The sequence below is a fragment of the Phyllostomus hastatus genome, unplaced genomic scaffold (genome assembly GCF_019186645.2).
Source record: "Phyllostomus hastatus isolate PE091 unplaced genomic scaffold, TTU_PhHast_1.1 phas_scaffold_442, whole genome shotgun sequence".
Classification (NCBI taxonomy): Eukaryota; Metazoa; Chordata; class Mammalia; order Chiroptera; family Phyllostomidae; genus Phyllostomus; species Phyllostomus hastatus.
In genome coordinates, this window is record NW_025334030.1 from 5,378,179 (window position 1) to 5,404,774 (window position 26,596).

The following is a 26,596-nucleotide window of genomic DNA, read 5'->3' on the forward strand; positions in this document are numbered from 1 at the left end:
AGGGAGAATGTCTACCTAGATCCATTTGTTCATGCATTTATAACTCTAGAAGTCTACAAGGGATGGGTAACAGTGCTTGTCTGTGATGGTGAGGGAACAGGGTTGTGAGGAAGATATCAATGTATACCTTTTTATGCTTTTAAATTTTTTAACACATGATATGCAAAAATAGTTAAGATTTTTGAAATGATTTTTTAAATGATACAAGGAACTTCCGATTAAGAAAGAGGCATAGGTAAACACAGCCCGCCTCCTTACACAACCACATCAAAATTACAACTAAATTACAGACCAACAATCACTCAGAACTAAAGAGACTGAGTCAAACGGAAGTCTGACAACTACGGAACTAAGGAAACCACATCAATCCAGAGGAGTAGGAGACACAGAGGCGCAGAACAGATGGGTACCCGCACCCACTTGTGGTGGGTAAAAATTAAGGAGGAATATCTCGGGAGTGAAGGATTCCAGCCCCACACCGGGCCACCCAGCCCAGGGTTCCAGTGGCAGAAAGATAAGTCCCCATAACCTCTGGCTGTAAAAACCAGTGGGATTTAAGTCAGAGAAAAAGCTACTGGACTTCCTGGCAGTTCCTCTTAAAGGGACTGTGTAAAATTGACTCAGACGCATTCCCTCTGAGCTCCAGCACCACTGGGGTAGCAGCTTGAAAGGCACCAGTGGCTTATGGGGAGGAACTGAAGTGTCTGGCATCAGAGCAACACCTGGGAACAGCTCTGTCCCAGACAAAAAAGCAGAAAGCACTCAATTCCCAGAGGCCATTGAGTCTTTTCTGAGCCCTCCCTCAGCAGAGCCACAGAACAGGAACGGGGGAGTCATATCTGAGACTCTATCAACCTAGTTTACACTGTTTGCCTCACTCTGGCATTTACCTGAGGTTCTACCCCACCCAGCTTACAGGCTGCCCCCAACCCTCCTACTAGCAGCCCCAGGACTAGGATTAGCAGCAACCAGCTTTTGCATCACAGTTTGGCCCTGCCCCTGGGAACCCCCAAGCCCAGTACAAGTAGCAGCAGCCATCTGCAGATTGCTTTTTAGCCCACATTGGGTGGCCCTGGGCCAAACACAGGTGGTGGTTGACTCTGACCTGCACCTCCCAGGAAACCCCAGAGCCTGTGCACCCAGTGGACCTCAAATAGACCTGCCAACAGCAGTCAAGGCTCAACTATAAGACCCTGGCTGGTGTAGCTCAGTGGATTGAGCATGGACTGTGAACCAAAGAGTAGGGTGTACTCAGCCCACATGGAGGGTGTACTTCGAGTATCCAGTTTGGGTGGTAGAGGAGGCTGTGCCACTGGACCCTACAGGTCACAGTACCAAGACAGGGAATCAGAGCAGCTCTACCTGATACATAAAAACAAACACAGGGAGGCTGCCAAAATGAGGAGACAAAGAAACATGGCCCAAATGAAAGAACAGATCAAAACTCCAGAAAAAGAACTAAAGGAAATGGAGATAGGCAATCTATGCAGGCTTGGTTATAAGGATGCTCAAGGAACTCAGTGAGGACTTCAACAGCATAAAAAAGTGCCAGGCAGAAATTAAGGATAAACTAAAGGAAATGAACAATTTACAGGGAATCAGCAGTAGAGTGGATGGAGCTGAGAATCAAATCAATGATTTGGAACACAAGGAAACTAAAACCAAGTAGAGCAACAAGAAGAAAAAAGAATCCAAAAAAACTAGGACAGTGTAAGCAACCTCTGGGACAACTACAAACGTACCAACATTTACATCATAGGGGTGCCTGAAGGAGAAGAGAAAGGGTGAGAAATTGGAAATCTATTTGAAAAAAATAATGAAAGAAAACTTCCCTAATTTGATGAAGGAAATAAATATGCAAGTTCAGGAAGCACAGAGATTCCCAAATAAGATGGATGCAGAGAGGCCCCCTCCAAGACACATCATAATTAAAATGCCAAAATTTAAAGATAAAGAGAGAATCTTAAAAGCAACAAGAAAAAAGTTAGTTACCTACAGGGGAGTTCCCATAAGACTATCAGTTTTCTCAAAAGAATCTTTGCAGGCTAGAAGGGACTGGCAAGAAATAGTGAAAGCCATGAAAAGCAGGGACCTGCAGTGAAGATTGCTCTACCCAGCCAAGTTATCATTTAGAATCAAATGGCAGATAAAGAGCTTCCCAGACAAGAAAAAATTAAAGGAATTTATCAGCACCAAACCATTATTATATGAAATGGTAAAGGGACTTTATTTAAGAAAAAGAAGTTCAAAACTATGAATAATAAAATGGCAATAAATACATGCTTATCGACAATTGAATGGAAAAAACTAAGCAAACAAGTGGAGCAGAGAATCATGGATATGGAGAGCATTTTGATGGTTACCAGATGGGAGGGGGTGTGGGAGAATGGGAGAAGAGGTGAGGTGATAAAGAAGTACAAATAGATAGTCACAGAATAGCCATGGGGATGTAAAGTATGGTATAAGAAAAAGAGTAGCCAAACGACTTATACGCCTGACCCGTGGACATGAACAGTGACGCAGGGATTGCCCAAAGGGTGTGGGGAGTCTTGTGGTGGGTGAGGCACAAGGGGAAAATGGGGACGACTGTAACAGCACAATCAATAAAATATATTTTTAAAGGTGATAGATATTCGTTGAAAAGAATTCTTAGAAAATACAGAGAATAAAAACAAAATCATTCAGAGTCTCCAGCCTACTTAAAGTTGCAGATAATGAGTTGGTATATCTTCCCAGTTATATTTTTTCTATGGATTTTATATATATTTATATAATGTTTATGCAACTTGGGGTCATATTGAATGAATATTCAGTTTTGAATGGTTAATAACTATTAAGTATATAATGGATATTATCTAGTTATTAAATATATAATACTTGTGATTATATAACGAACATTTCCCCATGTCACTAAAATTATTTACAGTCGTCTTTAACAGCTGCATGGTGTTCCAGTATATGATTTACTGTTGTTTATCAAAGTCTTTGTCACTGGATGTTGAAGTGCTTTTGTTTGTGCGGCACAGTCTGGCACGCCTGCTGTGCACCGCCTGTTCTGTGCCATGGGGCTGGGGAGCCCTGCTGCCTGTCCAGCAGGAGGGACGGGCTGTCTTCCCGAGGGCGCCAGGGCTGCCTCCAGGCTGCCCTGAGTTCCTCTGTTGAATTTCAAGAATTTCATGAATTTCAAGTAGAATGATGTGGCCTACCTGGACATTTTAAAAGTCTTTGGTACATACTGGTTTTTAGAAATGTTATACCGGCTCCTCCTTTAGCTTTTATTATGTTAAAAAAACATTTTAAATGATAAGATACCCATTGATGGTAAAACATTCAAATAATTCACAAGTAAAAAGTTACCCCCAGAGCAGGCTTTGCTGGCGCTCCTCCTCCCTGGGGACGACCCTGAGAGGCAGCCGAGGCAGCGCTGCCCCACAATTCTGCCCGTCCTCTCTGGCTGCGTCCACACAGAAGGGTCAGTGCTTTGCTGTAGGTGTTTTTCTTGTGTAGCTTCTTTTTAATTAGACTAAACAATGCAGAAAATCAAGTGTAAAAACTAGTTGCTGTGTAAAACGTAGATTCACTTTTCAAATGTCCTTCACTCCATCTGTGTTTTGTGACTCAAATTTCCGACCTGTTACATTTCTAACTCACATCAAGAGCCTCATCTGCCCCAGGCAGATCCTGGCACCGCAGCTGGCATGTTGGCTTCACCCACACCCTTTGAGTTCATTTTCCAGATACCAGGCTGTGGCCTCTTTCAGAAACTGACTCTGTCGAGCCACCCCTGAGCCTTACCTACATTTCAGGCTGGCGGACAGGGAGTGGCAGCTGGCAGTTCAGGGCAAGGAGCAGCTTGGTGCTTTCCTCAGGCTGAGGTGGGAATAGAATGCAACACCCACGGAGGAAATCAAACATGCAAAGTAGACGTCAGCTGTGAGCTCCGAGATGGCACTGAGGGGACAGAGCATGGACGAGTGCAGGTGGGAAGGAGGCGTGACGTCCAGGGCAAGGAGGACAGTGCCGCCTCACCCCTAGGGTTCCTGCCGGCTGGTTCTGGAAATGACTTAGGGAAATTTAGAACTGCAGTGTGTTTCTTTTGAAACGTATAATTAAAATGTTAATAAAGAAGAGGCAGGGTTTGGGAGTCCAAGAAGGGATTACTTAGTGCCCAATGTATACATTGTCTCCTTTGGTTCCTTAGTGTACGTGAGCTTGTGCCTGCGTCCTAGGGATAAACACTGAGTGAGTTATGAATCTCTCAGCATCCCCCACCCCCCACGCGCTCCCCTAACCCCTGGCACTGAAAGAAGGTGTGGGCAGGATCCTGTGGGCCCAGGTTCCCCCTTAAGAATGGCCTGGAGCAGGTTCCCACGCTCACACTGACCTGGTTTTCTTTACAGGAAAGCAATAAATTGGAGGTTTAAATGGGGTGGTATGAATAGAGGGGATGGAGAAGGCCTGTGCATGTCACTGAATTTTACAAATGCCATTCTTTGTTTTTTCCCTCCATTAAAGTTCAGACCTTTGGGCTCTTGGATGTATAATATACCAGCTTGTGGCAGGACTGCCACCATTCCGAGCTGGGTAAGAGACACCACCCCCTCCAACCTTCTGCCCCAACCTTCTACCCACCCCCACACCTCTACCCATTGGAGCAGCTGGGTGGGGGGGCACGGTGGGAGGACTTTTACAACAAGTCTTTAATGAATACAGCGGCTCTGTGGGGAGAGAGGGAGGCCACTGTCCCAGAAAAGGTCTAGCTCTGTTCTGAGAGGTTTGCGTGACCCTGCCCAGCATAATGGTTTATCTTATTTTACAGAAATGAATATCTTATATTTCAGAAGATCATAAAGTTGGAGTATGACTTTCCTGAAAAATTCTTCCCTAAGGCAAGAGACCTTGTGGAAAAACTTTTGGTAAATATTTTGAATTTTCTTCTGGTGAGATGATCTGAATAGCCCTACCCGGAGTCCCTCTGAACCTGTGGTCAGAGAGGCTTTCTTGAAGGCAACTGTGTATAATAAAAGGCTATTTTAGGATTGATAGAGGTTAGATTTGTATCTCTTATCTCTTCTCATCATAAGCCCTTTCCAGTTGCAAATGCCTGATTCTTGACCTTAATCAGACAGGAAATTACTGTATCATTTTGCATTTGCTCATCAACGTGTATAGCATTTCGTTACCTGATGCTGGAGCAGGTGGTGCATTGCAGTAGCAGATGACTGTAAGTCCTGCTTAGTGATATCTGTGGATACCAACTCTAGAGTACATGAGATTTTCAAGATCAATCCAGGTAATATAGCAAAGGTAAACAGATTTACCCAGAAAAGTTGTGTCTTAGGTTCTAGAAATTGCACTGTCCCTACCTGTGGGGTACTTTGGCTCTAGAGTGTTCCTTAACATAATCTTGGGGAAGCAGGGTCAGTCCTGCCTCAGCAGTGGGAGAACGCTGTAGTCTGCCTCTTTGCGTCTGTCCCCTCAGTGGCAGAGTGCACTTGATCTTCTCTGGATAGGGGAGTGGGAAGATGCAGCTGGATCCTGGGGGGAGATAGTTATGGGGCCGTGAGATCAAGTGCTGGTGGGAGACACAGCTCTGTGTTCCCTGGTTGCAATATATCACCGTCCAGATAAATTCTTTGTTGTCTTTGTTATTAAAGCCAGGAAGTTCATTTTTTCTTGTTTTAGAATTTTCAACTCTATATTTTAAAATAATACTTGCTGCTATTTATTAAATTTTGAGGTTGTGATTCCTTTTTATCTGTGAGAGGAAACGGAGCAGAAACTCAAGAGAAGTGAAAGGACTCCTTGAGAGTGACTCGTTCTGTCCCTGGCCCAAGGCGGGACTGGGTGGGATGGGCTGTGGGCTCTTTCTAATTCTAGAAGAGACTGGGAACGGGAAAGAACTACTCAAAAAGAGCTTTTATCAGGATTACTCTTTACCCCTGACACTGACTTGTCTCGACTTTCCTTTAAGGTTTTAGATGCCACGAAGCGATTAGGCTGTGAAGAAATGGAAGGGTACAGCCCTCTGAAGGCTCACTCATTCTTTGAGTCCATCACATGGGAGAATCTGCATCATCAGACACCTCCAAAACTCACAGCTTACTTACCAGCCATGTCAGAAGATGACGAAGACTGCTATGGAAATGTAAGCTGGCTCGTGTATGTCGGGGATAACCCAGACAGAGTTGCATTCTGCTTGCCATGCTTTGTGAAAGTGCTTCCTCTGTGCACAGGAAGTTTGTGCCATGGGCTCCAGGACTTTGATTCATGGGATGAAGGTCTCAAGGGCAAGCCGGCATAGATCTGGTGGTATTTGAACAGTTTGCAGCCCAAGCTTGAGTCTCTCACCAGGATTGACCCCAGGAGCCTTTTGTCTACACTTCTGCCCTGAGTGTAGATCACCCAGCCCTGGGGTAGTTGAGTCCCTTTATCTCATTTCTTCTAGTTAATTTTTACCTATAGGGATCGGACCAGAGCCGGGCGTTGGGTGGGGGAGTCTAGAGCTAGTGGGAGCAGCATCCTCTTTCCTCCACTTTTCCCTTCTGGGCTCCTGGGTACCGAGTCTCCTGGTGGCATCTGTCTTATGCTCTTGGCTGGTACTATTATAATCGTGTGTCTAAAGACATTCTGGAATGCTTCTGATCTTTCCAAGAGAAGCCTGGGATGCTGCTGCTTGGAACTTCTGGGGGCATAGCATTGAGATTGGACACTGGTCAGTGTCAGCTTTTAGTGCCTGGTAGAAGCCCAGGGGTGCAGCACCTGGGTGTGTATGGGAAGGTGTAGTCCCCAGCTTGATCTGAGAAGTAGGGTCTGAGTCCCCTTTGTTCCTCAATTTTTCTTATGGATGATGTGAAGCAGATGGGAGTGGACAGAGGAGCCCCACGGGCTGCAGTGCACCCACCGCCCATCTTCAGGTGTTGTTATCGTCGATGGTCCGTTTTTCTGGTTTGAGACCTGTCATTGTGCTTATTGCAACCAGTGGTGTGTAGCGTGTAACTTTAGTTGAAATGGGAATTCTAGGCTGTATCTAAGAGTTAAAATTATTACCGGTATCATCTCTCGGAGGGCAAGAGCTCCTTGTATCTACTGCCTACTGTTGTAAGCAACACATCCCCCTTGGCCTGTCCCGAAATATCCTTTGTGCCCAGACTTGAAGGGAGCCTGGTCTGCTTCTGCACTGCAGTGGCCATAGCGCTCTGCAGCCTTCATGTGCGGCACAAGCTGCAGAGGGCTCAGCCCCAGCTCCCCCGCAGTTGTCGTTCCTAAGTCACAGCCAGCAGGAGCATGTCATTGTTTCCGGTTCCTTGGGCAAAAATGTCCCCAGGAAGCAGTGCAGTTTGCTCATTGAGCTTGGACAGAGCTGACTGGGCCCCACTTGTCTCAGATCTCAGTGCCTGGGGAGCTTGGCTTCAGGTAGCATGTGTGTGAGTGTGTGTGTGTGTTTGTGTGTATGTGGGTACACACACACTTGAGTGTCTTTTTCAAGCCCACTGTCTGCTGTCCCGTTGCCTTCACCATGGTGAGAGCTCTGGCTTCTCAGGACTCAAGTGTTGCCATCTAAAACTGGCTCTGCGTGTGAGCAGCTTACTCTCGCTAGATGGCTCACTCCAAGCTCTGAAAGCTTTCTGGTTTGAAAGCCTTGGAAGATGTTCAGGCTGATTCCCCTATACCACACTTCACATTTGGATGGTTTTGCGAGCCTTGAAAAAGACTGGCCTGGAAAGGCATCAACTACAAAGGAAACCTGCTCGAGGAAACACTCATTCCCTTCCTGCAGGGGTTGGCATTATGTCATAGAGGGGACAGTCTCATCTCCAAGAGAGCCCAGTGTCCTTTTCATCAGGAAGGGGATTTCCCTCTGAATGCGAGGAACAGAAATTGTCTTAATTCACGGAATGAAGAGAGCAGGCGCGCTATTCTCGTCTGTGCTCCTAACCCCGTGCTGGTGACTGACAGTGGTGCTTGTGTCTGGGCTCCCAAGCAGCCGGGCCGGGTGTGGCCCTGCCGGGGGTAGGTTCAGTGTTCGGCGCAGTCAGGTGTTTCCTTACTCTGCGTTGGGGAGCACCTCCACTTCAGCCCGGTGTCGTCCCTTGTCATGTGTCCTTTCTGGGCTTGGGGTTTTGTGCTGCTGGTCTGTACTAGGTGCTGCCGATGGCGAGGAGAGTAGAGTGCAGAGGTAGAGCATCTGGAGCTTTCCTTGGGAAACAGTACAATGGAGAGCCCAAGGCAGGACTCACTCAGCACGCAGCGGTCAATGGTGGTCATCCAGCGGTTCTGCCATGGGAGCGAGGCAGTCACTGCATTAGAAAGACGCAGAGGACTAGCTCTGAATTCGACATTGGCTGTTGGATTATGACCTCGGGCCAGTTCTGAGCTTCATTTCCCCATTTCAGAAATGGGGATGATGATAACAGTCGTCTCACTGGCTTCGCAAGTCTCATTGAGACACCCAGAGAGACTTGGAGAAGCCTTTGTAAACTGCAAGACGCCACCCAGAGGTGGCCTTGGTCAGGGAGTTTTCGGACAGGAAGTGGAGAATGTGCCAAGCCTTAGATGGAGGGGTCACAGGAGTGTCCTGGGGTCGCTCCCACCTGGGAACCAGTGAGTGAGGCAGGGCTGAGGGAGCTGTGTGTGCACGTGGGAGCAGGCTACGTGGGCACACATGGAGAAGGTGGGCACAGGGGGCTTGGAAGGACACACTGCTCTCTCATCGTCACTGTTCCTGGTAGCGTCTTTACTTTTCCTCTTTGACAGCCATGGGGGGGCGCGGGCTGTCCAGGGGACCACTTCTGTCCAGGTCTGTGCTGGGCTCTCTGGCCCACCCAGCAGCCCGGGAGTGTGCAGGTGCACAGGCCCTGCCCATTTGGCACATTTGTGAGTCATTCCATCTTCTGTGTCCCCAGTGGTTTGCAGCTCTCTCTGGAATAGCAGGCAACTTTGTCTATATCAAGCTTAATTAATATTTGCTGAGATTAAAAGGAGTGTTTTTTTAAAAAATTGAACACAGTCAAGTCAGGATATGTAGTTACAGCCACAGACTCAGAGACATGGGACCACGGGGTCAAAGGAGGAGGGCTCTGAGCTCCCAGGGTCTTGCCACTGAGCCTCTGCATCAGGCAGGGTGAGTCCTACAGGGCACGAGATGCCCAGTCCTCCTCTTCCCAGAAGGCATCCTGACCCCTCTAGGTGGGGCTGCACGGGGGCTCACAGAAGTCTTCCCTTCCTAGAGATGGAGATTGAGGGTTAGCCACTCTCTGGGGCAAGCATCTTCAGATGTTCCCCTCAGGAGGGGGACCCAGGCCAGGCAGGATCCAGCCCTTGGATCAGTGGCCAGCCATCCAGTGGAGGAGAGACCAAAGCTGCCCACATACCGGGAGAAGCAGAGCTGGGCTGGGGCTTCAAGGCTTATCTCCCACCTGGGCTTTGGGCCTTTAGACTGTGAGCTTGCTGGTACAGGGTAGGTCAGAGTGTGTCTGCATCTTTGAACCCTAGGAAAATTAAAGCACTGTTCCCACTTTTGCCTCTTCTCTGTGCAGTACGACAATCTCCTGAGCCAGTTTGGCTGCATGCAGGTGTCATCATCATCCTCCTCCCACTCCCTGTCTGCTTTAGACACGGGTCTGCCACAGAGAGCAGGCAGCAACATCGAGCAGTATATCCATGACCTGGACACTAATTCTTTTGAACTGGACTTACAGTTTTCTGAAGATGAAAAGAAGCTATTATTGGAGAAGCAGGCCAGTGGAAACCCTTGGTAAGAATTTATAGGCAAAATCAGTGCTTCCTTTAGAAATGCAGAGTGGAATACATGGGAATGTGAGACGTGATAAATAGCTTTCATCACCTCTGCCTGTGAGGCTCTGTACCACCTCAGGCCTCCCACAACTACCACTAACACTGTGGTGAGGCAAAGGGTGCAACTAGAAGTCAGTATTCAGAGGCATTGGGCCAGGAGTGAGTGTGTTTGGGACTGCCCAGGCCCTGGCTCTTGGGATTCAGCAGGCCAGGCATGCTGGCATCTGTTTGGACATGAATTCAACATGATTTAAATAACCATGGCCCCATGGTAAGATGTTTGGGGTGTTCCAGAGTCTTTGCTGTTGTAAGTTATCCTTTGCACATAGCTTTTCTCACTTGTCTGAGTATTTCTTTTAAGGCGGAGTCCTGGGGTGGCAGGTGGAGTGAAGGTGTGTGCATTTAAGAAGGCAGTGCTTTGCACTGTGGCGCTTCAGAGCCCTGCTTCCCCAGTGGCTGTGCCTGCCCTTGAGCATTTTGACCTCTAAAAACAGGTCCATGTGAATTTGCGTTTATATTCTTTTTTTTTTTTAAGATTTTATTTATTTATTTTTAGAGAGGGAAAGGAGGGAGAAGGAGAGAGAGAGAGAAACATCAATGTGCGGTTGCTGGGGGTCATGGCCTGCAACCCAGGCATGCGCCCTGACTGGGAATCGAACCTGGGACACTTTGGTTCGCAGCCCGCGCTCAATCCACTGAGCTATGCCAGTCAGGGCACATTTATATTCTTATCAAGGCGAACATTTCCTAGATTCGTTGGCTACTTGTATTTATTTTTCAGGGTGCTTTGTGTTCCTTTGACTGTTTTTCCTCTTGTAAGTGTTGCATTTATTTTATTTTATTTTTTAAAGGTTTTATTTATTTATTTTTAGACAGAAAGAGTGGGAGAAAGAGAGGAAGAGAAACATCAACATGTGGTCGCCTCTCATGTGCCCCCTGCTGGGGACCTGGCCCGCAACCCAGGCATGTGCCCTGACTCAGAATCGAACCACCGACCCTTTGGTTCTCAGGCTGGTGTTCAATCCACTGAGCCAGACCAGGCAGGGTTGTGTTGTATTTTTTAAAAATTGACTTTTAAGAGCCTTTGACAAGAATATTTCTCTGCCATCTATTTTGCAAACATTTTTCTTCAGTTAATCTCTTTGATCTGTTTGTGTATGTTTTTGTATGGAAGTTGAAAATTCTTACAAAGCAAACCTGTTTGTGTTTTTATTTTGTTTTCCATTTGGTGATATTGAAAAGAGCTTCTCCACCCTGACATTTTCCTCATGAATTTTTGTGGTTTCACCTTCCGCATGGGCAGAGAGGAGCTCGAGGCCAGAGGTCGTGGGAGTGTCTTCCAGGAAGTCATGGTGGAGTGGTAGGCTGCTAGAACTGGAAGGAGAGGCAGGGCAGGGTTTGAGGGATTGGCTCAGCATGAGAGAGGGTGTGTGTGACTTCAGAGCAGTCACGTGGAAAGCAAGGGGAGGAGAGTTGCAGGGGGAAAGCAGCACATGGGTGAAGGAAGGTAGGGTGTGTGCCATTAGAAATTACCGTGTCTAGAAAATACGAGTATTGATGGTTGCCAGCTGAACTACTCTGCACTTCTCAGGAATCTGTATTTCCTAAAGTGGTATTACTAGGAGTATTAATATGTACTGAGAAGGAGGGGAGAGGCTGTGACCAAAATAGTTTAAGCACTGGTGGGCCACGCACTCCAGGTAGGTCTGTGCATGGGTCAGCAGGAGCTTCCTAGGACAACTGCTTAGTCCTTCCTAAGGGTGTGGCCGGGAGCACAGCACTGGAGAAGTGCAGGTGCAGGCATGTGGGGGACTCCTCAGAAGCCCACTTGCCTTTGCCCTGGGTGTTTTCAAGAGGCCCCTCATGGCACAGGCCCTTCAGCCTACACTTTGGGCTGAGTTGCAGGAGCAACTGATGGCAGGTCGCAATGTGCAGCCTCTTGCCTCCTCTTTTTGTTCTGGGCTGTCTCCCTTTCCTTGTGGTTCAGGGCCTGTTGGAGGCTGATGAATTGCAGAGAGCTTGAGGCATCACTCATTTGGCCAGTGGGAAATCTGTCAAGCACTTTGTTCTTTAGAACAGTGGTTCTCAGTGTGTGGCCCACAGACCATAAGAATAACTCTGAATACTATTAAAATGATATTTGCTTTTTTCCCTTTTACTCTCTATGAATATAAGTAGAGGAGTTTTTCAGAGGCTACACACTGTAGGGATGACATTTTTGTGTTGATGGCTAAGGAATTTGTTTTCTTGTTTTTTTGTTTTTTGTTTTGTTTTGTTTTGTTTTTTGAATCTTGTAAAGAAGTAGGTTTATGGTATAAATAATTTGCTGTCTACCCTAAACAGAAAGTCAGCTAGGCACTCTGTCTGCACAGGGGGTTCACGGGGTTGGGAGGGGGTCAAGAGAAGGACTGCAGTCTGACACATGCAGACCTGGAGAGCCGCTGGCCAGAACCGGGCAGTTCTGTACAGAGGGTATGGGGGCGAGGGCGGGGACCGCTCTAACCTTAGAGCTCTGCTGTAGCCCCGAGTTCCTTCCTTTAGGGCCTTGGGCAACCGACAAAAGGTGTGAGAGAGCTCCTCCCACAGGCCCTACCCATTCCTGTCTTGCTTAAGTCTGTCATAAATTTCAACTGCGTTTTTAGAGAGTATTAAGTTCTTGGTATTGCTACTAGGCTCATAGTAGCTGTCTTCAGTTATACCTGCTCTGATTACTGTAACTTTATATCATTCAGTAAATCATTTCTTTAAAATCCTAGAGTTTTCATTGTGACTAACATGAAATACAACAAGAAGTAAGTATACTTTGTTGACTTGTTTTACAATAATATTAAAAATTTCCAAAAACCTTTCTAAATGTTATCTGCAGCTGTTACTTTAGATTTTAATGAGCTATTTTAAAAGAACATTTATAATATAGTTTTCATATTTAAGTTTGGATCGTTGACTTGAAAAAGTAGAAGACTTGCTTTCTCAGCCCATAGCAGCCCCACCTGAGTCTACAGGTGCTAAGAAGAAGACACTGACATACCTGAGTTCTCTCTCTGCCTTGTGGAAGGGAGGAATCTGCTCCAGAAACACTGGGGACTGTACATATGAAACAAAAATAGGCCCAAAGCTATCTTTCCCTTGGCTTTATAGGTATTAATACTTTGCCATTTTGTGTCTATGAACTGAACATTTTTGCATGCTATTATGATACCAGTTAATATTTTGCATGCTATTATGATACCAATTGAATACCAGTTAATGGTATTATGATACCATTTAGAGTTTTTAAAGATAAAGGAATTGAATATTTTAAGTATACCCATGATGAGCTCTTTCAAAGCCAAATAGCAAAGTGTCACTGAAGCGTCTCACAGAGGAGTAATGTTGTTGAGGCTGGAGAAAAGCACACAGTAGCTGGGAGACTGAAAAGCTCTGGGCTGTCAACACTGCCTGTGCCTGTTGGGTGGAAGTTGGTGGGAAAAATCCTGGGATTTCCGCGGCCCGTGATACACTAACGCGCCGGATAAAAGAGTGAGAGTGAGTTGACAGGGAGTGACAGGAAGAGTGAGTTGGTATCTCTACCTTTGACTTGTGCTCTTGCCTTAAGAGTGGGTGAATCTCCAGATGGGGCTAGACTCGCTGCTTTGCTTGTATTTGCCTGGGATCAGCCCCAGCTTACCATAAAAGAAGCTGTCTCCTCCTCTACCCCCTGCCCAGACCCATTGCAAAGGAATTGACTGCACTTCATTAAGTTTTTCCCTAGCAGCAAAAGAACCAGTTGAAGTCCGGGCCTGGCCTCTGGGCTGCTGCTGTGACTTGTCCCCAGGCAGCTTGTTTCCCCTGATGTGCCTGGGGATGGTGGTGTTCCTGTCTTTTTTCATGCTGTCCCGAGGTCTGTATGCACCCGCCTGAGGAAAGAGTGACTGGAGCTACATCGGAAATCTGCCTGGGACAGTCGATTGACCTGTGCCCACAACTGCTTTTGCCCTTGAAATGAGTTAATGAAGGCAGATCTTTCTCCCTGTTTCCTTTCCCTTCCCATTGCCACAAAATTGTTCATCCTCTGGGCTCAGTAGGCTAGTTGAACCATTGGAACAGGTATTATAGAGTAGACCCGTGAGAGTCTGAGGTATCCCACACCAGACCAAGCCCTCCTCCCTTCCCTGCCCGGACACAGGGTTTGGACAGGAGGGAATGGCGTTGCTCTGCACGGCAGATACTCTGGCTTATCGAAGAGGCAGCCAGGCATCTTGCACTAGGAAGAATCAGTGATTACTTTCCACAAGACTTTTATGGACCACAAATACATTACAGAGGAACAGATCTGGTTGACATAAATCTAGTTTTATAACCTAATCCTGGATCGGGCATATAAATAAAGGGTCCCCTCATTGAAAAACAGATTTTTTTCATGGACTGCTTTTTTATATTTTAAAAAGTCATCTCTTATCAAAAGGTTTAAACCTTCCACTTTGATCTTAAAAACATGTCCAACAATCCACATCAGATGCCTTAAACATGAACCACAAGAGAAAATGGTACAGTCTCAGTGAGTGGGAACTGGAATCAAAAGGACTTGCTGTCCTTCTTAGAATATGCCAAAATGTCAAGATGCTTGTGTTTGTGAACAAATGAAAATTTACTTTGCACTACAGAAAAAAAGCTCTTTTACATAAGTGCGTGGCAGGCAGTAAGCACAAATGGTGCCAAAACGGCCAGTGGCAAGCACCTCGTGGTTAGTTCTGGAGCAGATGTGCTGAAGTGCGCCGATGCACTGGAGCACTGGTGGGTGAGACCCCAGCGCCAGGTCCCGGGTCCAGGCCACGGCGCCAAGCAGTGCTGGGCCACATGGGTTCTTCACGGCCACATGCTCACAGGGAGAAAAGAAAAGCCAGGCTCACTTAATGAATAATTAAAAAGTATTGATTTTATTAATATTCTGTATAATGAAATGCAAAGAAGGCATAAGGCACTTCTGCTAGCCTAAGTGTGGTGGTTCTCTCAGGTAAAGCATTTGCGTGATGGTCGGGGTTGTTTTCACAGAAGTCCACTTTCACTGGTAGTTTGACTGACGAACCAGTTATTCAGACTTGGCTATCTGGCCGACTTTTCTGGAAAATGAGCCTGTATTTGTTACCAATGATAAATCAAAATCTTTGAATAAAAATTAGAATTTGGGGAAACTTTATCTGTCACTGTAAGCTTGATATTTCCCCAATACTTACAGACTTTTTTGAGGAGAATAGGTAGTGATAGTAATGGATTTGTTGATATGATAGCGTGGAATTTGTCAATGTTTGGAAGATCTCCATAATTCAGTGAACCAGTTTTCCAGATAAGCAGTGTATGGCGCTGCACAGTCACAGAGTGGAAGATCTGTTCAAAGTGCAAGGTCACTTGATGGATTCCAATGTCACAGAGTATGAAAAATTCATCATTGGGGGTTCAGATTCCACACAGCAGCTAACTTTTAAGAAGCTATGCTCATCGAGTTTGGGTGTCATATCAAAGAACTCCCACAAATATCTGAAAGGGCTGTTAAAAGACTCCTCTCTTTTCCAGTGACTTAACTGAGTGAGGCTGATTGCCTCATGTGATTTGGCCCAGACCGCACATCTCGTCAGAGTGACGACAGAGGCAGATGGGAGAGGCCAGCTGTCTGCTGTGAAGCCACCTAGCAGAGAGATTTGCCGATGTGTGGCAGTGTCATGCTTCTCAGTAATTTTGTTTCGGAGAAAAATTTTTTGAATGAAAATGTTACTTATAGTCATACATAATGGGTTTATTATTTTTGTTTATTTTCTTTTTTGTTTTTAAATCCTTACCTGAATATACTGTTTACTGACTTTTTAGGGAGAGAGAGAGAGAAACATGTCAATTGCCTACTGTGTGGTCTCTGACCGAGAATCAAACCCACATCTTTTGGTGTATGGGATGGTGCTCCAGCCAGCCGAGCCACCCGGCCAAGGCTCTTTTTTCCTTTTTATTAAATTCATTGAGTGACAGGTTTATTATTTTTTAATGAATTTAAAAAATTTTTGAAAATATCTATTTTAGTTTCTTATAGTAAGTATCGATGGATATAACCCAATTTAAGGGAAGCTCTTTGACATCTTCTATAAGGTTTAAAAATATAAAGGGGTTCTGAGACCTGAAGGTTTGAGAGCTGGTGTTTTAGAGCAAACTGGTCACTTGGCTCTCCCTCACCTGTGTAGAAGCCAAGTATGGAGCGCCCTCCTGGGGCGACCGCATCGGGCTCCCCTGGGGGTAGCTGCGTTCTGAAATGGACCTGGCTTGATGGTGGCTTCAGGCTTGCATCCTTGAAACTGGTCTTCTTAGAATCTGGGTGGGGCAGGATAGGGTGATGAGGAGAAGACCCTGATTTGGATCAGGAAATCCCTCAAGGGGGATTTCATACTGTCACCCCTTGTGAAGTGGCCAGGGGTCCAGGAATGAGGCCCTCAGCCCCTGTGTTGACATCTGTAATGAAGTGATGATAAATGTGGCCTGTGGGGGAGGCAGGAGGCTGTGTGTGACCCAGGGGCAGTGGTAAAGCCTCTTATACACGCTAACTACATGCCAAGAGTTAAGCATGTCTCTGACTTAAGTCTGCTTTCAGCTCTGAATCTGCAGACTGTACCTGCTACCTGTTAAAGCAGATAAATACCTAGTAGCCTATTTAAGCTAGTTGGATAATTAACTGAATGAATAGACTGTGGTTTGGTACTAATAAGGGAGCTTCTGACCCTCTCAGTCCACTCCCTTGAGTCCTCAGCTCATCCTACCCCAGCCACTGGTCAGGGGCCCGGGTCAGCCCTCACCAGCTGGGACACCAGTGGCTCTCCTGTGTCCTGTCATCAGAGAAGCAGGGAAAGGGGACTGTGTGCTGGTGGGCATTTGTGAGAGGGAGAGGGAATGTGCATCCACGAGCCTCGGAGGGACTGGTACTTGTCATTTGGGGTCCTCACTCTGCAGAAACAAGGAAGGGGCTTGCCTGTTTCCATGTGGTGCCAGAATGTTCTGTTACTGAACCACAGTGAATGTGGGTGCTCCTGGTCTTTGCTTATCTTTTCTTCCTCAGGGTAGATTTCTGGGAGTGGGACTCCTTGTCAGTACATTATTTCCAAATTGCTTTTTCAGCAAGTCCTCCTAATTTCAAGTCTGCTGGTGCCAGTGCAGAGTGGGACTACCCCTCCCACAGCATCCGTGCGGCACTCACCCGAACACCAGTGCGTCTCAGTGGAGCACGTGGAAGTGGGGCTCAGTTTCATTTCTTTATTGAGAATGTTTGGGGTTACTTAATTCCTCTTTTGGGAATTTCCAGTTTGTATCTTTGCTATTGAGGTTTTAAGCCTTTTATGTCAATCACTTCGTAGATGTTGGTTGTACTCTGAAAATCTTCTCCAGTATGTTTTCTTGTTAATTTTGATTATTTTTGCAGTTAGAGGTTCCTCTTGTTCTCATGTAGTCATGCCTGTTTACTCTATGTTAAGTGACTTGTTTTATTTCTAGCTTAAAAAGTAACCCCTCCCAGTTAAGCTTGACCAATATTTCCTTCTCTTTTTCTTCCAGTTCTTCTCTTGTTTGATTTAATATTTTAAAACGGTCTCTCCTGTTAATCCATCTGAGGCTGCAGAAATGCCAGGAGATCCCTTCTTTTCTTGCCTGTCCATGAGGCTTCCCGGGTGACATGTGCCCCTGGCCCAGTGCCCCAGCAACCTGGCCAACTGAGTTTCTCAGCTGGCCTGGGCTTACACTGACCCCCTTCTCCCTGCCCCAGTGTAAGTTTTCCCCGTATTATTTAATTTGTGATTCTTCATTGCAAACTGAGTTCTCACCTAACAGGACCTGTGGGTTGAAAGAGGCAGTCAGTCTCCATTGTTTTTTCCATGTACCGTATTTGCCACGTAGCGTGTATACCTTCTTGCCCAAATTTTTGAGGGGAAAATGAGGATGCACGTTATACTTGGGTATATTACACGGCAGAGTGCAGTAACTCTGTGCTGCGGTAGAGCCTCATTGAATCTCCTTTTCCAAAAATCTCCTTGTGTTTTGTTTTTGGTTGTTTTGGGGTTCTTTTCAATCCTCACCCAAGGGCACCTTTTCACTGCTTTGAGAGAGAGAGGAAGAGAGAGAGAGAAACATTGATTAGTTTCTGCCTGTATATGCCAGGCCGGGGATCATACATGCCCAGACCGGGCATTGAACCTGCAGCCCAGGCATGTGCCCTGACTGGATGTCGAACCTGCAACCTTTTGGTTACAGCACGATGATCCAACCAATTGAGCCACACTGGCCAGGGCTCTCCTTGATTGTTTTTCTGTTTCAAGCCTTGTTATTATTTTTTAAGTACCTCTGAGCGTGATGTACTATACTTTTCCTTGAACAGGTGGTCACAGTCACTTCTGTTCTTAAAATTCTTTTTAGTTGCTTTCAAAATGCACACGCTGCTACATTGGTTTGCTTGAGGCTTCTTTCTCAGTGATGGGGTCTCAGCAGGCGAGCCCAGTGAGCTCCAGGGTGTGGGTGTTGGTCTGCTTGGTTCAGGCTGGGCCAGGCACACTCAGTGGGGGAACATGGTTCCACCCGCTCAACTAGTCTCCTTGCACACGCACTAGGTCCCAAAAGGAACCAGGGTAGCATGTGGATGTGCTTAGATACTTATGTGGTAAAGTTGTTGCTATTTGAAATGACAGCTGTCTTACATGTTTTTCAAATATGAAATATTTTGTGTTTCTGGAATTTTGAAATTCCAGAACCTTGGGTCAGGAATTTCAGTAAAATCAGAACATAAGCCAGTAACTGTTAGCTTTAACCAAAAGAGATAGCCTGCAGACATTAAAACAACCTCAGCCCTGGCTGGTGTGGCTCAGTGGATTGAGTACTGACCTGCAAACCAAGGGGTCACCAGTTTGGTTCCCAGTCAGGGCACATGCCTGGGTTGCAGGCCAGGTCCCTGGTGTAGCGCGCAAGAGGCAACCAGGCATTGATGTTTCTGTCCCTCTTTCTCCCTCCTTTCCTCTCTCTCTAATACATAATAAAATTTACATTAAAAAAAACTCTTAAAGTGACATATACTTTGCTAATTGTGTGTATTAAATCAAAAGCTGTATTTGAAGCTTTCTCTTCCAAATCCCTGCCACATTTGAGTAAAAGTGCTTTATTACCATAGTAGAAACACCAGATGAGATGTTCTCAAACCAAGTCCAACTTTGTTCTTTTAGGGATTTACGATTCTAAGTGGCTCAGTAGATTCCCAGCACTGACTTGGGGGCCCCAGTTTGTGGAGGTGACACACGAACAGCCCGCTTCATCCTCAAGTTGACTCCCAGTGGACTCTGCCCTTTTAAAGGGGTTTTGTGTCTCGGTCCCGCTCTGTTTAAAATAATGAGGGCTTACGTGGCAGGCTCAGCCCTGCAGCCCTGTCCCCCTCTACCTCTCCTCGGTTGTGTAAAGGCTGCTGAATGAGACGGGACAGCGAGCGGTGTTTCTGGCATCCGGTCCAAGTACAGACTGAAAGTTCTGTAAAGCGGTGGTGCTCTCGTGCTCAGTTACATTCGGAGTTTCCTCCTGTTACCGAAGTGAGTTTGGAGCGGTGAAGGGAGAGGCTCGGTCAAAGCAAAGTTCACAAATGCCATTGGGGAATTTGTTTTGGAGGGAGGAGTTCGGAGAATTTCTGACTCTGACTTGTGTGAGCGTCTCATTCTTCTTCTCTTCTTTTGTAGGCATCAGTTTGTAGAAAATAATTTAATACTAAAAATGGGCCCAGTAGATAAGCGAAAGGTAAGTCAGACCCCCATTCCTCCTGCCTGTGCATCTGCCCGTCTCCCTCCTGGTTCTGACTCAAGATCACACCTTCCTCTCGGGCTCCTGCCGTAACTCATTGCACAGAGCATCCTTCGTTTTGGTTCCCTTTTAGAGATCATCTCTAGGTTTGATAGCTAAGGAGGATTTCAGCTAGTCAAAGGGAGGCTGTGTGAAACCACACCGGTGAGCTGTAGTGAGAGGAGTGGAGCCTCTCACTCCTTCTCGGAGCCAGGCTTCCGGTGTCTCCACGAGGCTGGGGTCACTCATGTCAGAGTTTCTGTCCTGTTGAGGAGGCTCCGCTTGACATCCCCACAAGTCACCTATCACTTCATAAGAATTGTTTTTGAAACTTGTTATTTAGTATGTTTTATTGATTAATCAAATAGATTAATTTTATCAGAACATATCAGAATCCATAAACATTCTCCATCTGCTGATATGGGTCCTTCTAAGCTCAGCCTCCTGTCCCCCATTCCTGACCCACCCTGGGGCATCCTCAGTGGATGAGAAACCCCTTGAAGGCGGGCGAGGTGTGAACGGCCAGCAGGCAGAGCTCTGCGCCTCGGTGTGGAGCAGAAGACACAGGAAGCGGTGGGGGCTGCCCACTGACAGTGGGCCCGTCAGAGCTGGCCCCGCCACGGGGACCTGTGCTGCCACTCCCCCGTGTGGCAGCCAAAGTAGAGAGGCCCAGGCTGGGAGGGAGGGATCCAGCTCACCGGAACCACGCAGTGAGTGCTCCCACTCTCTCCGGTCCGAGGCCGGCTGCACACGGTGCCGGGGGGTGGGGGTGCACGCCCCCTTTGTCCCAGGCGAGCGGATGGGTGGCTGGCAGTGGTCTCTGTGCCCTGGGCCTTGACAAGCAGGGTCCTCTTTTTCTATTTTCTGACCAGGGTTTGTTTGCACGACGACGACAGTTACTGCTCACAGAAGGGCCACACTTATATTACGTGGATCCTGTCAACAAAGTTCTGAAAGGTGAAATTCCGTGGTCACAAGAACTCCGACCGGAGGCCAAGAATTTTAAAACCTTCTTTGTTCACACAGTGAGTTGGTCTCTATGGTTTCTTCTTTGCAGGGCAGTTGGAAGCCTTTATACTTCCTGTCCGAAGAGTCCAAACGCCGTAGCCTGAGGAGGAGGCTGGTGTCAAGGCAGTCGTCTCCCCCTTTCCCTGTGTCAGGGCCCCACGTCCATGTCTCAGTTCTGAGTTGGGCCGGGAGACCAGTTGTGCTTGTTTTGCACTTTAGGGGTGACCTGAGTGATCTGTAGGCCATCCCCCGCATGTTTAACCTCTACACATGTGTGGAAGGAGGAAATCCACATGTTCATGTGCTTCCAGAAGGTGCCTGCAATGGCTGCCATAGGACAGCGGTTTCTGTATACCCCTGGCCTTGGGGAGGCTCCCTTGAGAACATTAAACGGTTTCTTTCTCTGCAGCCAAACAGGACGTATTACCTGATGGACCCGAGCGGGAATGCTCACAAATGGTGCAAAAAGATCCAGGAGGTGTGGAGGCACAGATACCAGAGCCACCCAGATGCCGCTGTGCAGTGACAGCCTGCAGCTGCTGCCCTCGCTGCCAGGACATGCGCCCCAGCGAAGCTCACCGCCATCCGGGACGCTTCCAGACCACCTGCCAGCCATCCCAAGGGGAATGCAGACAGCAGAACCTTGCGGCTTTTTTATTTAAAAGAAAAGAAGAAAAAAATACCCAACCACACAAAGAACAAAACCAATAATGAACAGGAATTCAGGGTCGCTTTGCTTGCTCTCTGTGCTCTGTGGAGGATGCCCCGAGCTGTCCTTGCCATCAGCGCGTCCACCTGATTCCTGCCTGGGCCGTGGACCAGTGTCACCAGCTCTCCACAGCACGTCCCTAGCCACCTGCCGGTTCTGCTGTGGCCCAGGGAGGAGGGCGTGTGTCCGGGCTCCTTCTGCCCTAGGTTATCACAGAACTTGTCACCAGGGAGTTGAGTGCGCCTCTGTGGGGGGGCAGCCTCTGATATCCATGGGGTGGGAGGGTTCTTGGCTTTTGTCCACGTGCACTTTTCCTCACGTCCCTCATCGGGGCCCTCCCCTGTGCTGCGGGCCCCTCGCTTTCCTCCTGGAGTAGTTCTTGCTGCAGGATTTCTGTGGTTTTGCTGTCTGTGAGTGCTCCACATGTTGTGACTGCCAGGCAGGCTCCCAGTGGTGAGAAGTGGAACCAGCTGCCAGGTGAAATATCAGCCACCGCCAGCAAGGTTCCCTCCAGTCTGTCGTCCCTCTGAGCAGTGTGCCCTCCGTGGCTGGAAAGGAGCACACGCCTGAAGGGAGTGCAGTTAGCAGTGGGCCTGACGAGCACCGGCTGCACCAGGAGATGGCGCTGCCTGCCCCGTGTGAGGCCGGGGCAGCAGGGCCTGGTAGCCTCCGTGTGGAGGAGTGAGTCCAGATGGGCCGCTCCAGAGAGTTGGTTCCAAAGGTGAAGTGTGCAGGCCTCCCCAGGTCAGTTGAATAGGAGCTGAGAGACTCCCGACCTCACAAATTGGATGGCACTCCGTGCAGGCTCCTGGCCGGCACATGCATCCTTTTCATGTGATTGAACGTTCTCACAGTCTAACGTTTTTACATCCCAACTGTAAGAATCTAAACACCTCCTCATGGGGCCAGACCGTGTGGTCCCCACCGAGTGGTTCCGCACCCTGCCCGAGGGGCAGGGACACCACACGGGAACCCAAGCGCCTGGCCTGCTCTCCTTCTGTTTCAGGTTCCCTCTTTGAGCTGCTTACAGGCAGCGCCCGCCCTACTGTAAAGTACACGTGGTCCAGGTCCTACTAGTCCTTCCATATTCTTTGCTGCTGCTCCCCGGACAGGGGGTCTTAGCTGTTCCTCACCCTGGCCAGATGTCCCTGGAGGGTAGCCCCCGGTGCCGGGTGAGAGAGGAGCTGGCCTTGTGCCCAGGGCATGAACACCCTTTCCCTTTAGATTCTCACCAAGGCACCAGCCAATGGCTCACACAGGAAAGGCCCCCTCGCCACTTCCCTGCCCCATCTCCTGTCTCAGGCCCACTGGTCCGTCACCCTGTGTGACCAGTGGTCCAAATGGAGAGGAAAGATGCCTTTTTCACACTGTTTAAGTGATCAGAGTGGCTGTTCTTAAACTAGGAAAAAGTGTAGGTGTGGACAGGTGCACTGTTTAGGCAGGGAGAGCCGTTTAGGTGGGGGCAGACGTGGTAGCCGGGTTTGTGCTGCTTTCTGCCCGGGCCTGCCCTCCGTTCCGTGAGGTCTGCGTGTGAGCTCCGAGGTGTCGGAGCGTGCCTGCCCTTGGACCTAGCTCCCTCCTTGTTCCTCCTCCTCTTCCTCCTCCTTGCTTTTTGATAGGCTTGCCTGTGTTCACCCGCTTTTCAAAAAGTGAGCCTGACTTGTCCCTTTCGAGAATTTCACTTCAGGCTTACTCCTATATTTACATTTTACTCTTCTCAAAACACCCACCTGCGTGTGCAGTTAGAAGAGTTGGGAACGCACTCCTGCGCAGCGTTTCTCGCGGTGTCTGGTTGCAGGAAACAAGTGTGGATGGTATTTGTCTTTATCAGGAGCACTCAGCTGGGCTGCTCAGGAGACAAGTCCTCCCCTAGCACTCTGCCCTCTGGATAGCGCCACTACCTCCCGGGCTTAACCAACAAGCTCCATCTTAACCTCTGAAACCAGAGAGTAAGGGCTTCAGGGTTGAGCTCAAAGCTGAGCCAGTGACAGCTGAGCCCTTCTCTGTAAGTCAACTTCCTCCGCTCACTCAGAGTCTGGGTTTTGGTTTTTTGTTTTTTGGGGTTGTTTTTTTGTTTTGTTTTTTTTGGCCCATACATATTTTCTCACCCTGCACTTCTGTCAACTCTAGCTTTATCCAGCTTATCCTTATAACCATCATCTTGGCATGCAGGTGCCTTACATTCTGAGCTGTGGATGAGGGTGTTGGTCTGCGTACATCACAGACACACACGGAAATATACACATGGATTTATCCAAAGTGAGAAAGAAAATGCTCTGTTTAATAGACCCAGGAGCCGTGTGTCCCACTGCGAGAGGGCAAGGACAAGTGTCAGTGCCAAACCCAGTATCCGCCAGCTGGAGACAGTCCCACACCATGTTGCCTCTCGGCACAGAGGGGAGGGAGGACCACCAGGAGGTTCTGTGGTCCCCGCTGTGCCTTGCCCGTCTCTGGGAACTCGAGGAACCCGGGTTGCGTAGGTTTCCTTCCCTCTTTCTGTCAGCCTGGCCGTAGGCAGCGGGCAGCCCCTGTGGAGTGTGGAGCCCCACTGGAGACTGGCACCGCCGGCTGCCTGCGATTCCAAACCCAACTCTCCAGCAGTTCGTGACAGGCTTGCTTTGGGAAACACAGCTCCCGTGGTCATACCGACACTGGCAGGGGCCGCACCTACCCCAGGCCCTTGGGACACACTGTGGTATTTGTGGCCCAGGCCTGAAGGGATCGTGGGAGATGGCCCCGTGGCACAGCGATACACACACCACCCGCACCCACCCTGGACAGTGTGCCAGCACTGGAGGCTCCAGTGACTCTACTTCTGAAATATTTGACTTCTAAAAAAATAGTCCACCCTAGGCTTACCACCCAGAAAAGACCACTGTGACCGTGTCGGTGTAGAGCAGGTTCTCCCCCCACTCCCCAGCAGGTTTGCTTTTTTATCTAAACCGGGAACATACAACATACACTCTTTTGCATCCAGCTTTTTTCACTTGATAATTTTATCTTAAGCACTTCTCCATGTCATGAACAATGATTCAGAAATATTTTTATTAATTGTAGAGTTTTAATGATTAGAAATTTTACCATAATTTATCTATTTCCGTTATAAAACATTTAGATGGTTTCTGGTTTTTCACTATTTAAATAATGCTGTGATGAATATCCTCCTAAATCTTTGATTTTTTTTTACTCCAATCCCCCCTTCCCAGAAGTGGTATTTTCAGTGAGTGCATCTGTGTACAAGGTGGTGTTGGTCTATTTCTGTCTGGGTCTGATGCTCAGACGCTCAGAGCTCTGCTGTTACTCCTTCAGGTCTTGAAGAAATGAATTCTCAGTAAACTCTGTTCAAACTCTTATTCAAACAGTGTTTGAATAAGACTGTTCTTTTTCTTTTTTCTTTTTTAATGCTAAAAATGATGTCATCACTGCAGTCTATTTGTGACAGATTTTTTTCCAAAAGCCAATTTCCTTATTTTCATTGAAAGAATCTGGTGTACTTGCATGTTAGTTACTTCCCACCCTGCTGCTACAGCTTTCAAGTGCTTGGTGATATTTTCAGAATCTTGTACTTTGTGTCCACAATGGTACTGAATTTGCATCTGCACAATCAGCAGATAGAAAGTGTTGAACTGTTCTTGCCACATGCTTGGAGGAGGGTTTTGCGTTAAGTTTATAGACTCAAGGAATGCTGAACCATTTGGAATCGGTGAAGGGACAAAGGCTCTACTTGAAAAAGAAACCACATGAACAGCTGGGTTTTACCGAGTGTGTGCCCTGCCCCAGCCCCTGGTGTCCTTCAGACCCTGGGGTTTGGCATGGGGACTTGGTTCAGTACAGCACTTGGCCGGGCCTTTCCATGGGAGAATGTGATTGTCCTGGCTGGTATGGGTTCAAAGACGTCCCACTCCTCACCCAGTGTTGCAGGTCATCTACTTGTCAAGTCCAGACCACCCAAATTTGGTTTCATTCTTTCTTTCTCCACTTCAGTTTTTAGTCCATCAATTCCAAAGGGAAACACGCATGAGAGGTGTTTCCAGGTACCGTGCTCAGTGCCACTTGCCTCTGCCAGAGATTGTGGCTGAATTGCACAGAGTCCGGTCTCCTGCCCTCCTCTGATAAGCCACCCCCTCCCTTCGCCGGTCAGTCCATGGACTGAGGGTGCTCTCTGCCCACACGGCAGAGGGTGCAGCCGCTGGGAGAGTTTGGTGATGGTACTGTTCTTGGAGATGCTGCCATACGCGTGTTTCCGTGTTGCTTCTTTTCCTAGCCAAACCTAATCTGAACTGATGGTGACCCAAGCGGGTGTGGCCCTGGCCTCTTGGGCAGCCTGCCTGCAGAGTGCTTTAAATCAGGGCAAGGGGTCACTCCGAGAGCCTCTGGGGGGCACAGGCAGGGTTGTCGATCAGGCTGCATGTGGATGACTGGTCTGGGGCAGAAGCGGTCCAATAGAGAGGGAGTTTCTCTCAGGCTCTGATGGCTGTGGTGTGCCACTGAATGAGCCTACGTGTGTGCCTGAATTGTCCCTGTAACTCATTTCTTCAGTATGAGGAAACACCAAATTTGATGTGCAGGCAAACCTTTTTTAGTTGTGTAATGCACCCTTGTCTAACCCATCTGGCTGAATGGCTATAAATAGCAGTTATTTTACAGGTGAAAAGCCTCTATTACCATCCTAAGATTGATTGGATGTTGACAGAATCAAATTTTGCAGTATTTAGAGCTGCCATACCTGTTCCTGATCACGAAGTTGGATGAGTTGGTGGGGTGGTAGCCGTCTTTCAGGTTGGTGGCAGTCAGTTAGAACACGCGTAATATTCTCTACCTGGTCTGTAGCTGTAACTGTGATGTACAGGCAAAGCAAAAGTTTAAAAAAAAAACTTATGAAAACAAATAATGCAATGATATTAGGATATACACTTTTGTATTTTTATTCTTATATAAGGTTATTTGCTGGCTACTGTTGGCCTCTAATTCAGTCTGTGTTATTTAAAGTCTAATATATGAATTGTTTGGATTGAATTCATGTTCGGGGCCACGTTGTTATATGTATTGATGTACAGCCTTGAATGTGAATAATTATTGTAATCTATATTTTACAACTTTTTTTCTGGCTTTATTATATAAATTTTCTATGTGGTCAATGATTTAATCATATCATAATTTAATGAATCTGTTCCTCTTTTTCAAATATTTGTGCTTTAGCTGTAGTTGCCAGATGATGAATTTTACACGTATGCGCGGTAGTCTTGTAATAAAAAAGCATGTAGCGTG

General features: G+C 47.6%; 1 protein-coding gene across 1 annotated transcript in view; it reads left to right on the plus strand.

Annotated features, from left to right (window-relative positions):
• Nucleotides 1–26,596, plus strand: part of PDPK1 (3-phosphoinositide dependent protein kinase 1) — a 79,600-nt gene extending 53,004 nt beyond the window's left edge. The window contains exons 8-14 of the mRNA XM_045820631.1: nucleotides 4,516–4,584; nucleotides 4,820–4,916; nucleotides 5,975–6,148; nucleotides 9,540–9,757; nucleotides 19,512–19,569; nucleotides 20,484–20,636; nucleotides 21,029–26,596. Coding sequence (XP_045676587.1) covers nucleotides 4,516–4,584; nucleotides 4,820–4,916; nucleotides 5,975–6,148; nucleotides 9,540–9,757; nucleotides 19,512–19,569; nucleotides 20,484–20,636; nucleotides 21,029–21,145 — 886 coding nt within the window. The 3' untranslated portion in view covers nucleotides 21,146–26,596. The remainder of the gene's footprint in view (nucleotides 1–4,515; nucleotides 4,585–4,819; nucleotides 4,917–5,974; nucleotides 6,149–9,539; nucleotides 9,758–19,511; nucleotides 19,570–20,483; nucleotides 20,637–21,028) is intronic.